Source organism: Alligator mississippiensis, chromosome 2 (assembly GCF_030867095.1).
Source record: "Alligator mississippiensis isolate rAllMis1 chromosome 2, rAllMis1, whole genome shotgun sequence".
NCBI lineage: Eukaryota > Metazoa > Chordata > Crocodylia > Alligatoridae > Alligator > Alligator mississippiensis.
In genome coordinates, this window is record NC_081825.1 from 169392508 (window position 1) to 169406940 (window position 14433).

Below are 14433 nucleotides of genomic sequence, written 5' to 3' on the forward strand. Positions count from 1 at the left end.
TAGTGGTGTTTCATTTTAATCACAGAAAAATGTGGATTTTTCCAAAATCTGAAAACTGTTTTGTTTTTTTTTAATCAGAGAAAACCGGGATCCCTGCTGATAAATGGGAGGGGGCCCCTTCCTGGCATTCACATTATACTGCTTCCATCATTTCTTGTTAACACAGCCCTTGTTTCCAGTTAATTCTCAATTCCTTCTCTTGTAGCAACCAGAGCACTAAGGGTGGTGTTACAGGTTACCTTTAAACCAGGTGTGGGCAATTATGTGGGCTGGAGGACTACTTCAAGAGTTCTGGTGGGGTGTTGTGGGCTGGGGGTGGTGCTGAACCACCTTGGCATGGTGGAGGGGAGGGGGAAGCAATTGATCCTATCCAGCCTGGGCCCATCTGCCCTGCACCCACCACCAGGAGCACCAGAGTGGGTAGGCAGGGTCTCCATGAAGATCAGCTCGGACCCTCGTGGGCAGAGTGTGATTGGCCAGGCAGATGGGATGGGGTTGTGGGTGGGCAGGGAGCAGCATCTGGGAATGGGACAGATGGATGGGCAGGGCTGGGGACAGGGCTGGGGACAGGGCTGGGACAGCATGAGGCCAGGGCCTGTGGCAGAACTGCGATCCACTCCCCTCCCGTCCCTGCAATGGGTGCCAATTCCACAGGCAGGGACGTGTGAGGAGCAGACTGTATTTTGGCCACCCCTGCTTTAAACTAGCATAAATACACTTAAAACAGAAGCATTCACCCATTAAAGGGTATTAACATGTGCTAAGCACCCTCTGAATGTTTTAAAGGTATGCTACTTCAGGAGAGCATGATTTTTGGAGAGATTTAAAGGTATGCTACTTCAGGAGAGCATGATTTTTGATCCCTGTTACCCAGGTTGTTCCAGGGTATTGTTAGTCTGCTCTGGGGTGGTAAAATGGACCTTGGACCTGTACTCTTCAATATCTTCATCAGTGAATTGGATGTAGGTGTGAAGTGTACTGTGTCCAAGTTTGCGGATGATACTAAATTGTGGGGTGAAGTATACATTCTGGAGGGTAGGGAACAATTGCAGGTGGACCTGGACAGGTTAGAAAAGTGGGCAGTACATAATAGGATGCAGTACAACAAGGACAAGTACAGAGTGCTGCACCTAGGGTGCAAAAATATCCAGCAGACCTACTGGCTGGAAAGTGACCCTCTCAGCAGCACAGGAGCAGAAAAGGATCTTGGAGTCATACTGGACTCCAAGATGAACATGAGTCATCAGTGTGATGAAATCATCAGCAAAGCTAACCGCACTTTATCATGCGTCAGCAGATGCATGACAAATAGATCCAAGGAGGTGATATCTCCCCTCTATGCGGCATTGGTCAGACTGTGGTTGGGGTACTGAGTTCAGTTTTGGGCACCATACTTCAAGAAGGATGTTGATAGACTCAAGAGGGTCCGGAGAAGGGCCACTCATATGGTTAGGGGCTTACAGAACAAGCCCTATGAGGAGAGACTGAGGGACCTGGACCTTTTCAGCCTCCGCAAGAGAAGGCTGAGAGGTGATCTTGTAGCTGCCTACAAATTCATTAGGGGGATGCAGCAAGGGATTGGAGATGCTCTGTTCACCAGAGTACCTCTTGGGGTAACAAGGAACAATGGTCACAAACTGACAGAGAGCAGATTTAGGCTAGATATTAGGAAAAACTTCTTCATGGTAAGGGTGGCCAAAATTTGGAATGGTCTTCCAAGGGAGGTGGTGCTCTCCCCTACCTTGGGGGTCTTTAAGAGAAGGCTGGATAGGCATCTGGCTGGGGTCACCTGACCCCAGCACTCTTTCCTGTTTAGCAGGGGATCAGACTCGATGATTTGTTAAGGTCCCTTCTGACCCTAGCATCTATGAATCTATGAACCTCATCTCCTTTTATGATCAGGTAACTTACCACCTGGATAAGAGAAAGGAGGTTGACCTTGTATATCTTGACTTCCAAAAAGCCTTTGATCTGGTATCCCACAATGTTCTTGCAATAAAATTGGAGTATTGTGGGATTAACTGTGAGACAGTTAGGTGTGTAGGAAGCTGGCTGCGGGATAGGACCCAGAGAGTCCTAATGAACCGATCTGTGTTGTCCTGGCAAGAAGTGGCCAGCGGTGTCCCACAGGGGTTGGTACCTGGTCCAGTACTTTTCAACATCTTTATCAATGATTTGGATGTGGGGGTGAAGAGCTCCCTGGCCAAGTTTGCAGACAACACCAAGTTATGGGGAAGTGTGGTCATGCTTGAACATAGGCTACAGATACAGGCAGATCTAGAAAGGCTAGCAAGTTGGGCAGATCAGAACCAGATGAAGTTCAATATTGAGAAATGTAAAGTGCTCCATCTGGGGACAAACAACCCCCTTCACACCTACAGGCTTGCCAAAATGACCAGCACCATGAAGGAAAGGGACATGGGGGTAATAATAGACCACAATATGAATATGAGCCGGCATTGCGATGCTGTAACCAGCAGGGCTGGTTCAATTGATGCATCTCCAGCAAAACCAAGGAAGTGATTTTCCTGCTCTACTCAGCATTGGTGTGACCCCAGCTGGAGTACTGTGTCCAGTTTTGGGCACCACACTTTAACAAGGATGTGGTAAAGCTTGAGAGGGTCTGGAGACAGGCCACCCACATGATCAGAAGCTTGCATGGCAAGCCATATGAGGAAAGGCTGAGGGACCTGGGACTCTTCTGCCTGGAAAAGAGAAGGCTGAGAGGGGACTTGGTAGCAGCTTACTGCTATACTCAGCATCAAGGGCTCAGTGAGCAACTGTTCACCAGGGCAGCCTTGGGGAAAACCAGGAGTAATGGCCACAAACTCCTGGAAGACTGTTTCAGGCTCAACATTAGGAAAAAGCTTCACAGTCAGGGTGTCCAGACTGTGGAATAAGCTCCCTCCAGAGGTGGTACAATCACCTACCCTGGAAATATTCAAGAGGAGACTGGATGTTCACCTTGCTGGGGTCACCTGACCCCAGCTGCCTTTGCTGCCTGGTGCAGGGGGCTGGATCCGATGATCTTCCAAAGTCCCCTCCAGCCTGATAATCTATGAATCTCGTCTTCCCCTGCCCCACACAAAAATATGGGGGGCATGTGCCTCCCCCATGCCTTCCCATAGGAGTGCATGCAGCTGCGGACAGCTGGCCCCCCTGCGGCCATGCTGGCCAGGCTCTGTGGCTGTGTATTCCAACCCTGGTCCCAGGCCCCATGCACCGCCCCAGATGGACAGACTCCCATCCCCAACCCTGCCCCACTCCTTTCCTCCCTCCCTCACCATGGGGGCCTCAATCTGCCCTCCTCCCCCGCTCCTCATAGACTTATCTGGAGGGTGCTGTGGGAGCTGCTCTCTACACTGCCTGCCATGTGCATGTGTGCATATGCACATACATGTGGCGCTCTCTGCCTGATCACCCTCCTCTTGCTCCCCCCAGCCCCAAGCAGCCCCTTGCAGGCTGGAACTCTGCCAGCCTGCAAAGGGAAACCCACTGTTTCCCATGTTTTTCTCCTTAAAAGGAGAAAATCCATGTTTTTCCATGGTGAACGGAAAACCTGGATTCCTGTTTAAGCGACTCTTAATTAGCAACCTATCCCCTCTGTACCACTGCCCCGGTCTCTATTTCCCTCTTTCATTTCCCCTCTCAGTCTCTTAACAGGTTTAGGGTTGCCTGTTACACCCCGCCTCCCCCCACCCTCATTTTTCTTTCTTTGTTAGGGGGGTTAATGTTTGGTGCTTTGCTTCTCCTTCTTCATACCTTCTGGAAAAGAAGTCAGTGTTCAAGTTGTCTCTCTCTGGCCTATGCTCAACCCTAAAGCAATGTGGCTGCAGTCTTAAGTACCTTCTAGAGGGCCAGACATTGTCCATTTTCATTTGTTGGAGCCACTGTAAAGGGGCATGATCTGTTACCATGGTAAAGCACCTGCCCAACAGGTAATATCTTAAGGTCTCTACCACTGATTTTACAGATATACATTAGGGCTGTGCAAAACTTTGGGTGGTAATTCGATTGTGAGGAGATTTGGCTCGATTTGGTGGCCAAATCTCCAAATCCGAATCAAATCAGGGGATCAATTAAAAGGTCTGAATCAATTCAAAGCTCTCTGAACATTTGGAAAAGATTCAGGGAGCTTTGATGATTCAGGCAGTCCCCGGTGGCTGCAGCAGGGAGTGCAGCTGGACTCTGAGCTGGTACTGGGGGGGGGGGGGGGCTGGGGGAGGGGACAGGGGACCATGGGGGGATCCCTGCCAGCCCTCCCAACCCCCTCTCACTCCCCCAGCCCCCCCATGGCTGCCCTGCCTGCCCCAGCTCCTGGCCCTTTGAAGAAAAGCCCTGGTGCTCACTGCGTGCTGCCGTGTGGGGGGAGGGTCCCCACTGCCCCACGCTGCATGGGGGGCTCTGCACAAGCCCCCCAACCCCACTCTCAGTCCTGCAGGCCCCCCACAGCTGCCCCGCTTGGGCCTGCTCCAGCTCTTTAAGAAAAAAAAACACAGAGAAAAGCCCTGGGACTCTCTGCTGCTGCAGCGGCCTCGGGGCTTTGGGGGGCTCGTGCACAGCCTGTCACGTGGTGTAGGACAGTGGGGGGCAGTGGAGATCGCCCCTTGCTGGCAGAAGCGGTGAGTGCAGGACTTTTCTTGGGTTTTTTTTCCCTAAAGGGCTGGAGCTGGCCTGGGCAGGGCAGCCGTGGTGGCACTGGAGCAGGGGGGAAGGGGGTCACGGGGCTCGTGCAGAGCCCCCCATGCAGTGTGGGGCATTGGGGGTAGCGATCATCACCCCCCCACCCAGCAGCACCCACTGAGTTGGGTTTTTTTTTTTTTAAAGTGCCGGGAGCTGGGGTGGGCAGGGCAGCCTAGGGCTGGGGGGATGGGCCTGGCTGATTCAGAGATTCGACAGCAGCTGAATCTCCAAATCAGATTCAGCCAAATCAATTCAGGACAGTCATTGAAGTCACCAAATCGAATCACTGTCCCCCAAATCAGCCGAATCCAAAGCGAATACTAGCCGGTTTGCACAGGCTTAATAAACATTCTCTCTCGATTGTAGTATAGGTCTCTTCACGTGGGTGCAGTTGCTGGATGATAGAAAGGACAGGAAGAGTGCCCAGTAGTTTATGAGTCAAGACTGCGCCAATGGCTACGTCAGAGGTATTTGTCTCTACCACAATAGTTTATTAAAAAATGGTGTGTATAGAAGAGACAACCAACAAAGAGCTTCCTTCACATCTTGGAAAACTTTCTCAGCCTCTAGTGTCCATCTCACCTTGGCTGGGGCAGCAGCTCATGTGAGTTTAGTCAAGGTATCGTCAGTTCTGCAAAATTAGGTAAGAATTTCTGATAATAGTCACCCAGTCCTAAAAAAGCCCTCACTTGCTTCTTAGTAGGGGTGTGTGAAGTGGGCCCTATTCAATTCCGATTCGGCCCAAATCAGGGACAGCGATTTGATTCGTTGATTCGGATCACCGTCCCTGATTTGGTTCAGCCAAATCCAAATCTGAAGATACAATGCCAATCCGGAGAACCAGTGATATAGACATGGCTTTAAAAGTTTTTTCTACATACCTTAAGGTACCAGCGCAGCTCATGATCACTGTGATGCTGGGGCACAAGGAGCATCCCACAGGAGTGTGGGGGATGGCCCTTCCACACGCTCAGCGGCAAACCTGGAAGTGGACCGGAAGTACAGCAGGGAGGTTTCTTCCTGTGCGGCATAAACTGCTCAATATGTCCTGGCCCAGCTTCAGTGGTCCTGAATAGGGCTTTTCCCTCTAGGGAACTCTGTTTCCCAGGAGGACCCTTTAAGGGGCCAGCCCCTACGCTGCCCTGAGGGTCCTGGCCACCTGTTTCTTCATTTCTGGGCCTGCTCACACCTCAGCCTGCGGGATCTCCTGAGGTAGAGAATTTATTTCCCCCGTGCCCTCAGACCTACCTCAGGGCTTCCTGGGAGTGCTGTGCCAGGACTGGCTCTCCAGCTACCCTGCTCCAGCTGCCCCTGTGGCTCATCCCATTGCTAGTGCAGCAGCTTGCCTCCCAGACACTGAAGGGAATGGGAGTGAGTGGGGATTTCCTCTCCCCGACTCCCCCTGCTCTCCAACAGTCTTAGGCAGTTGGTAAGTATAGAGGTCTACCAGTGGCCGCACCTGCCCACTTCCCACCTCCAAACTCAGGCAGTGGGTTTTTTCCTTTCCAATTATGCATTTGCCAGGGTTGGCCATGAGCCCTGTCATTCTTAAATTTTTGGAGAACAGCTCAAAGGGCCTTTAGATGTTTATCAAGGTGTAAACAATTGTATCATCAATATAAGTAGCTCCATAGCTGAGGCAAGAGTCCAGCAACTTCTCCCTCAAATGTATAGATTGGTACCTCAAACTACTTTTGGGCAGCAGCCCTACGATGTCCACTACCACCCTCTCAAATGGCATTTTAATCAGGAGGGGAACCAAAGGTGCCCCAGATGAATGGTTGGGTGTTATCTTCTGACAAACTGGACATAATGCACAATATTCCCCAACCTTGTGTAATAGTCTTGGCCAATATAATCTTTCCCTGATTTTGGCTTTGGTCTTACCTCTCCCCAGGTGTCCTCCTGTGGATAACTCATGAGCCATCTCCAGTAGAGCCCATCAGTATCACAGTGGTACCAGCAGTTGTTCTACCTCCTCTCCTTCTATTTTTTCCTGCTCAATTTGGTAGAGGAGTTTGTTTCCTCCTGTAAACTGTGCGATTGTTGTCGCCAGCTCTGGGCTTAGTAGCTCTCTGTCGCATCAGGCCAGGTGCTTGCAAAATGTGCATTTAAATCACTCCTCCCAGCTTTGTTCTAGCTGGAAGTATCCATCCTTCAAGAGGGTGCTTATATCCAGCCTTGCTGAGGGGGTCTCTGCCATCAGAGGTTCTGGGGCCTCTCCAGCCAGTCTTTTTAGGGGGTTAGCTTGGAAACACTCCTCTTGCATCTCCCATGTTTCGTCCTGGGTGATGGCCTGCAATACTTCATGGAGCCTCAGCCAGTCACGGTCTGAGCAAGATCACCGGGTAAACAAGCTTTGGAGACACGCAGGCTAGAATTGTGCATACATAACCCCTCACCCTTGGGGCCACCCACACTTCATCATAGGGGCATGTTTCTCCATGTAAGCATGTGATGATGGCTCAACTGTCCACAACACTGATCCATCCTCAGGACCAAGTTCCACTCTACCACTGTTTGGGTGCATCTGGAATCTACTACTGTCATTACCTTCTGGCCTTCTACCACAACCTTGATCACAGGTTTGAGGGTGCTTTTGCCTTGTCTCAGGTCTCTTCCCAGCTTCACCTCACTGTAACTACAATCCTTTTCCTCCATGTCCTGGAGTATTCTCACCTTTCTTCACTGTATTATCATGTCTTTACATTGGCTGTCTTCCTGTTTTATGCTCTGGATACACATGGACATAAAGATCATTATACAATAGCATTCAAATTGCCACCTCAGGGTCCAATCATAGACACACAGAAAATAAGGGTTGGAAAGGACCTCAGGAGGTCCAGTCCAACCCCTTGCTCAAAGCAGAATCATCCCCAATTAGATCATTCCAGCCAAGGTGTTGTTATCTGGGTCTTAAAAACCTCTAAGGATGGGGATTCCACAACCTCTCTGGGTAACCTGTTCAAGTGCTTTACTATCCATGGCAGGCAGCAGCTGTCCAGAGCCTGGGCCAGATGTGGCAGGCAACCAGGAGGCTGCAACTAGTACAACAGGGTCCAGAGACCTGGCCTGCCCCTGTGGCCAGCAGCAACTGTACATGCACCTCGGGGCACACCTGAAGCTCCTGCTCATCAGTTCCCTGAGCGAGTCAAGGTCTGCTTTTTTGAAGTCCAGGGTCCTTACTCTGCTGCTCTTCTTCCTTCCTTTCCTCAGGATCATGAACTCAGTCATCTTACGGTCACTGCTGCCCAAGTGGCCATCCACTTCTGTTCCCCACCATTCCCCAGGATGTCCAGCCTGCCTTTTCACACTTAGCAGTCCTCATATTCCTTGAAGATTTGCTAAGGTATTCTTTGCTGTCAGGGACTTTGTTCTATAGTAAGATCTGAATCTTGCCCTTGTGATTCTCATGGACCTATCTTTTAAGCAGATGTGAACATGCTCCTTGCTCCACCCTTCCAAGGAAGTGACATTTTTGGTGGTAATTAACTCTGCAAGGAGAGCTGCTGTGTGCTCCCAGCCTTCACGGTGGATCCATGGTTCTTGCCTCACATGGTCACCGAATTCTACTTGAATAAACAAATTTCCTTATCAGAGCATATTGGCCTACTACTTACACAGGACCATGCCTTTTTGTAAGTCCCTTTGGTACTTTGTAGCTATAGCTGAAATATCTAAAGGCTTAGCAATGTGAGTGCAGGGATTATCTAGCTGGATATCAAGCTTTGTAAAATTATGCTAGGAACATGCCAAAGGGGAAGGGGCAGCTGTTAGTCATTTGTGACCACTCCACTAGAATTCAGGCCAACTCCATAGGCTTCTTTTGAAGTGACTGACACCTGTACCTATTGCTCAAATCTGACCTTAGTGAAGTACTACCCAATTGTGGTGACCACTCAAACAGATAGCGTGCCCAGAATCCTCCAATCACTGTTAACCTAGAGGATTCTGAGACCAATCTCCAGATGCATAGGTAATGCTATGGAGTTACCCATAAATGAAAATATGTATGCAGGGAAGTGCTCAGTAACCAAATTTCTTTCGAGACCTATTGTGCATATACACATTTGAAATATACCCACTTTCCCCTCTTCCTTGGAGTCACAGACTTAATCAACTCTGCAGCTGATAAGAACCTGAGGAAGTGCATATTGCCCTACATTTGCTCAGCCTAGGGACCTGTCTGCTGGGGTAGTGCTGGAATGCACTCTCCAGACACCACTAGGGCAAAAAAGTCTCTGGTCAAAGGCTCTGGAGCTCAGTACATTCCACAAGCAAGAATGTGTATATAGATCAAATGTCTCAAAAATGCCCATTACTGGGAATTAACTTTCTGTTCTTTTGCTTCCCAAGATTTCAGTTAGACCTAATCATTTGAACAGCTTTTTAATAACTGCTACTGTTTCAGTACTTGTTATATGTTTATATAAGTACCATCAATTTAATGAGGCAATTTCAGTGTGTTTGAGGGAATCTGACAAAACAAACAGAAATAAAATTAAAAAAAAAACGCAGAACAATATTGCATTATTCTTTTATCCAACAGAAGTGCATAACACCTGTTTCCAGGAGGAAGTAAACATTGCCCAGGAACATGGGGGTAAGTAGGTGCAACCCCTCCATTTTGTTTGAATGATAACATTTAATACAGAGCACGCAAAAAGATGGTATTCAGATTCAAAAAGTCAAACATCAGTACACTAATCCTAATAATTTAAAAGTCATAAACAGAAACTTATGGAATTGGGTATAAACAAAGGCAGGAAGAAAGTACACATGAATGTTCTTAACATCATTCTCACTGACTTGATTTAGTCACTGAATTCTCCATATTTCTATATGGTGCTCTCTCTCCAAAGAAAAGGGTAACAGAGGACTGCAGCATGTTCATGGGGTAGACACTACTACCCTTTCTTGTGCTGTAGCTTGTTTCCCTAAAATCTGTAAGCCTGCTAATGAACTACAATGCTATCCCCAATCAGATAGCAGGATCTGGCCCTGGAAGAATAACTCAAGGGGTGCCACACAACTCTTATGTCAACGCAGATTTGCCAGGATGGCAATGAGGGTGGAACAGTGCCGATTTTTTTAATGAAAACTAGTCAGCCACCTTAGTGCATAGAGCTACTGATTTACAGGGAGGGCAGGAGGAAACAAATCTAATGTTGAGCCAATAACATGGAAATGTGTAATAATAGCTAATAAACAAGATAAGTTTTTTCTTGAATCAGATCCTATACAGATGAGCAGCTTTGAAAGAGCCTTACAGGAAATCTGCTGATTCCTCACTTTGTAGGATATTTTGATTGTTCCTGGTTTTCTTTAAGTAATCTATGATAGAGGTTTCACGTGTGCATCTAGTCCAATGACAGGCCCTGATGGGGGTTCAAGTGCTACTCCAACCCACGATACAAGAATAAATAGTTAAACATCATACAACACATTTAATTTATACTTTTTAGAGTGCCCAGTAGAAAGCAACACCATCCCACTGCACAAATGGGGCTGAGATGTGGCAGTGCAGGTGGGTGCAGAGGCCAGGCCTTGAGTCTCAGTCAGAGCACCTGTGACTACTCCAGATGTGTTCTAGTTATGGCCTATTAGGACCATAGTTTCATAGCTGGTAGGGTCGGAAGGGACCTGAGCAGATCAAGTCTGACCCCCTGCCATGGGCAGGAAAGAATGCTGGGGTCAAATGACCCTGGCAAGGTGAATATCTAGCCTCCTTTTGAAGACCCCCAGAGTAGAAGCGAGCACTGCCTCTCTTGGAAGTTGGTTCCAGCTCATAGCCGCCCTAACTGTGAAGTAGCGCCTCCTGATATCTACGGCCATTATTCCTTGTTACTTCTGGTAGTGCTTGGGGGAACAGGGACTCTCCCATTGCCTGCTGGTCCCCCTTGGCAAGTTTATAGATGGCCACCAGATCCCCTCTCAGCCTTCTCTTGTGGAGGCTAAACAGGTTCAGGTCCCTTAGCCTCTCCACATAGGGCCTGCCTTGCTGCCCCCTGATCACGTGAGTGGTCCCCCTCTGGACCCTCTCCATATTGTCCACATCCCTCCTGAAGTGCGGCGCCCAGAACTGGATGCAGTACTCCAACTGTGGCCTTACCAGTGTCACATAGAGGGGGAGGATCACCTCCTTGCACCTGCTTGTGATGCATCTGTGGATGCATGACAAGGTGCAGTTAGCTTTCTGATTCATGCACTTTTTTTGCTTGCACAGGTATTTTCAATGGATATGAATATTTCAGTTGCCCCTAACCACTCTGATTTGTGCTGTGCCAGGCACTGAACAAATAAAAAACACACAGAGATACCCAGTGCCCCAGACACCCCTCTAAGATCCAAGAAAATGTGACAGCTGAATCAACACAAAATGGAGGAGCTGGAGGGACCAGACTGGAGAGACAAGGCATCCATGCATGATTAGCAATGCACAAACACAGACACACTTGGGTTTATTCACACACCATTTTAGAACTAAGGCCACAGAAAACAATGCCAGAAGAAAACTAATTTGGTCATGACCTGCCTGCCCAGGCCATGGGAGCTGAAACTGAGGTTTTCCCTTCTCAGTAACTTTAAAGGGAGTCAATGCACCACTTGGGAGACCAGCTGTAGCAAACTCCATTCAAGTGGCCCATCACTAGATGTTCACCTAAAAGAGAGGCCTAAAAGGCCTGGTCAGTAGCATAATTTGGGGCGAGTGAGCAGGGAGCCAATCCTGGACACCAACTTAGTAGGAGTGCCAGAACTGCATCCCCCTCCCTGTGCAGTCCATACTATGGCAATAGCACCATGGCATTGCTCTTGCAGCAGCAGCTGGCTGCACAAACACCAAGCTTCTGCAGTAGGAACAACAGCCAGGGCAGGAATATCATGCTGCAGCTGTGAACTGTTTTTGAATCCCTGGTATAAGTAAGTCTACTGCCCAACCTGACCTCAGAACCCCTGCCTCTCCAGCACTTTGCAGAACCTCCCTGCTTTGCTCTCCTGCAGAGCTTGCTCAGGGTGCAAACCCTGCTTTTTATGCCTCTAGGCCTGGTTGCTGCCTTGGATCAGTTACACTGCCAGATAAAGCCATGTTGAAGTGATTTTGATAACATTTCAGAACACATACTCAGCTTCCAACAAGGGGGACTGTGTTGGACTCTTCAAGTAGCCTGATGCCACAGTGCTTTGCTTGCACTAATGCTCCAGTTGTTCCTACCTGCAGCGAAGATAAACTAATGGAATAACACTGGGAAAATTTTGTCCAGAAAAGATCTTGGTGACAACATTTAGCCTATCTAGGAAAAATGTGTAATAACTGCTAATTCTGGTTATAGAAAGGAGGGATTTAAAAGGCTGCCAAAAATAACTGCTCTTAAAAAGTACAGGAATCTTGGCACTGACACCTGCATTCCATGAAGTGACCTTTTAAAGACGGGTAGGTTCTTTACAGTCATAATCCCTGCTGGGGATGTCATGCTGAGTGTGTGTGATCTGGATAGCACTGTGCAAGGTCTGAGAACTCAAGCAGTGACTAGCTCTCTTTATCTGCCATTCTGTCCCATGCTTCTATAATTTTTGCTGCAAGTAACTGGGCTACAAATCTGGAAACCATTTTAAGTATGGCAGCTTAGATTATGGCTCAAACTTCCCTATTTTATGAGGAATAAAGTTTTGTTCCAACGTGAATATGTATCTGTCATTAAAATCAACCCAAACACATCCTGTTCATTAGGAAACATGCACATATATACATAGGTTTTATTTTCTGTGCAGTAATCATACCAAAACCACAAACCTGGCAGGTAGCTGTCTTTTCCGTCTGCAATGTGCAGAACTCAAAATTATGTTGTTAACTTGTTATTTAAAAGGATCAATTTGTGTTTATGTGTTGAGAAAAAGACTTCATCCTCAGTTTTTAGTAGGTTATAAACAAGAATGTGAAAGAACATGTACCATTACCCATGAACAGACTTGAACCCTAGAAAGATCTTTCATAATTCCTCCCTGCTATTTCTGCATTTGAAATGCTCTTAAGGTCAGAGAAGCTGAAGGAGTTTCAGTGTATTGAAGAGAGCCACTGGCTCTGCGGAAGCTAAATACTGACAGCAGAGCCAATCCTCTAGTTCTATGCTTCGTTCGGTGTCTACAGCCCTCTCTGCAAACTTCATCATCAGCAGTGCCCGCTTCATGTCAATCCAGTTCTGGAGAGCACTATGGAGGGCTTCTTCATGGTTGAGAGGCTGGTCTATTAAATCTTTCCTGGGGCCCCACAGAAGACACTGCAGCATCCGTTTTGCTTCTGTGATACGGATGCGTTTGATTGGATCAGCTTCCAGTAACAAATGGGCGAGCTGTTGGAGCCCCCTGGAGTAAATGGAAATGTTGGGGAGCAGAGGAAGGTCATCTTGGCTGTACTCCTGCTCCCGGAGGCAAGCCCTCACCTCAAATGGGTTAGGCTGGTGGAGGAGCTCATAGATGAGAATGCCAGTCTGAAATTCATCAAACTTCTTGTACTGAGAGGCAGACACAATTTCTGGAGCCAGCCGAGCCTGGTTCTTTTTAATTTTGGAGTCCACTTGTCCTGGCTTTTGCTTGGCTTTCAAAAAGTTGCTGATTATGAGTCTGGGCAAGTGCTTTTCATCTTTGGTTTTATTGCAGCTAGTTGGAGATTTGCAGTGAACGAGAAGCAAGTTTTCCAGGCAAAGATCTCTGTGGATGATGCCATGGTCTTTGAGATGCTCCAGGCCATTGCAGAGCTGGAGGAGCAGGAAGCATATACGCCGCTCATACAGCTCTGGCTTAGCTTTATGATAAGCTGTAGAATCCCTCACCAAACTGGCTGCCGTCTGGTGTGGCACCTCGCGAGTGATGACTACCACACAGTCATGTTCGCTGGCAGAATGGCATGGGCGGGGACCATCTGGAGAAGTGCCTTTTACTACTTCAGGAGACAGCAACATGCTGGAGGGTACAGAGGCTACAAAATGCCCACAATCCTGCTGGATGTTGAAGTGCACTGGTACAGAGGGGCTGCAGTATGAAGCAGCTGCTTTTGATTCTTGAGTCTTACATATCTGGGAAGAGAAAAAGGGACAGTTGCATAGGTTAGCATGGCTGCACACTACTCTACATGTTTAAACGCTTTTAGGCACCTATCTGTATCTTTAAGTGCCCAAATATTTAAAATACCAGGTTTGTGGTGACTATCTTCTCCATGGGTGTCTAGTGCCTCCAGTCACCAGTCAGAAACCGGAAGTGACATGGTCGCTTTTGCTGGCAGCCCTGCTCCCCGGCCAGCACTCTCAGGGGGGTACTGGTGCTCCTGCCTGCCTCCCTGCCCGCTGGCTAAACAGGGAACACGGCCTGACAGGGGGTGCACCAGAACTCTCAGGGGGTGCATGTGTACCCCCATGCACCCCCTATACGTCACCCCGATCTTCTCAAGACTTCTGGACTTCTGGGACTACATTCAGACACACAACTTTCTTCTATGCCTCATCTACTTGTAGTGAACCTTCTTTCTTCACATCTCTCTCCTTCATGTCGTTTGCTCTCTACTGCTGAAGCACTGACATAGCCAGAAGAGCACACAAAAGGCTCCAGCAGTGGAACCACAAGGTGTACCTATATAAAGGCAACTCAAGCCAGTGGCCCTCTCTCCTGGCCCTTAACACTTATGACTAAAAGAAAGATGGAGCTACAAAGCGGTTCCTGCCCCACCACTCTAAGTCAAAGTTTATGTAAATCCAATCC

The 14433-nt window shown here is 48.3% G+C and overlaps 1 protein-coding gene across 3 annotated transcripts in view; it reads right to left on the reverse strand.

The window, feature by feature from the left end:
* Positions 1 to 9204: 9204 nt before the first annotated feature.
* Positions 9205 to 14433, reverse strand: part of PRAG1 (PEAK1 related, kinase-activating pseudokinase 1) — a 52219-nt gene continuing 46990 nt past the window's right edge. For all 3 annotated transcript variants that reach the window (XM_019494154.2, XM_006278816.4, XM_019494153.2), the window contains exon 6: positions 9205 to 13754. In XM_019494154.2, coding sequence (XP_019349699.1) covers positions 12717 to 13754 — 1038 coding nt within the window. In that variant the 3' untranslated portion in view covers positions 9205 to 12716. The remainder of the gene's footprint in view (positions 13755 to 14433) is intronic.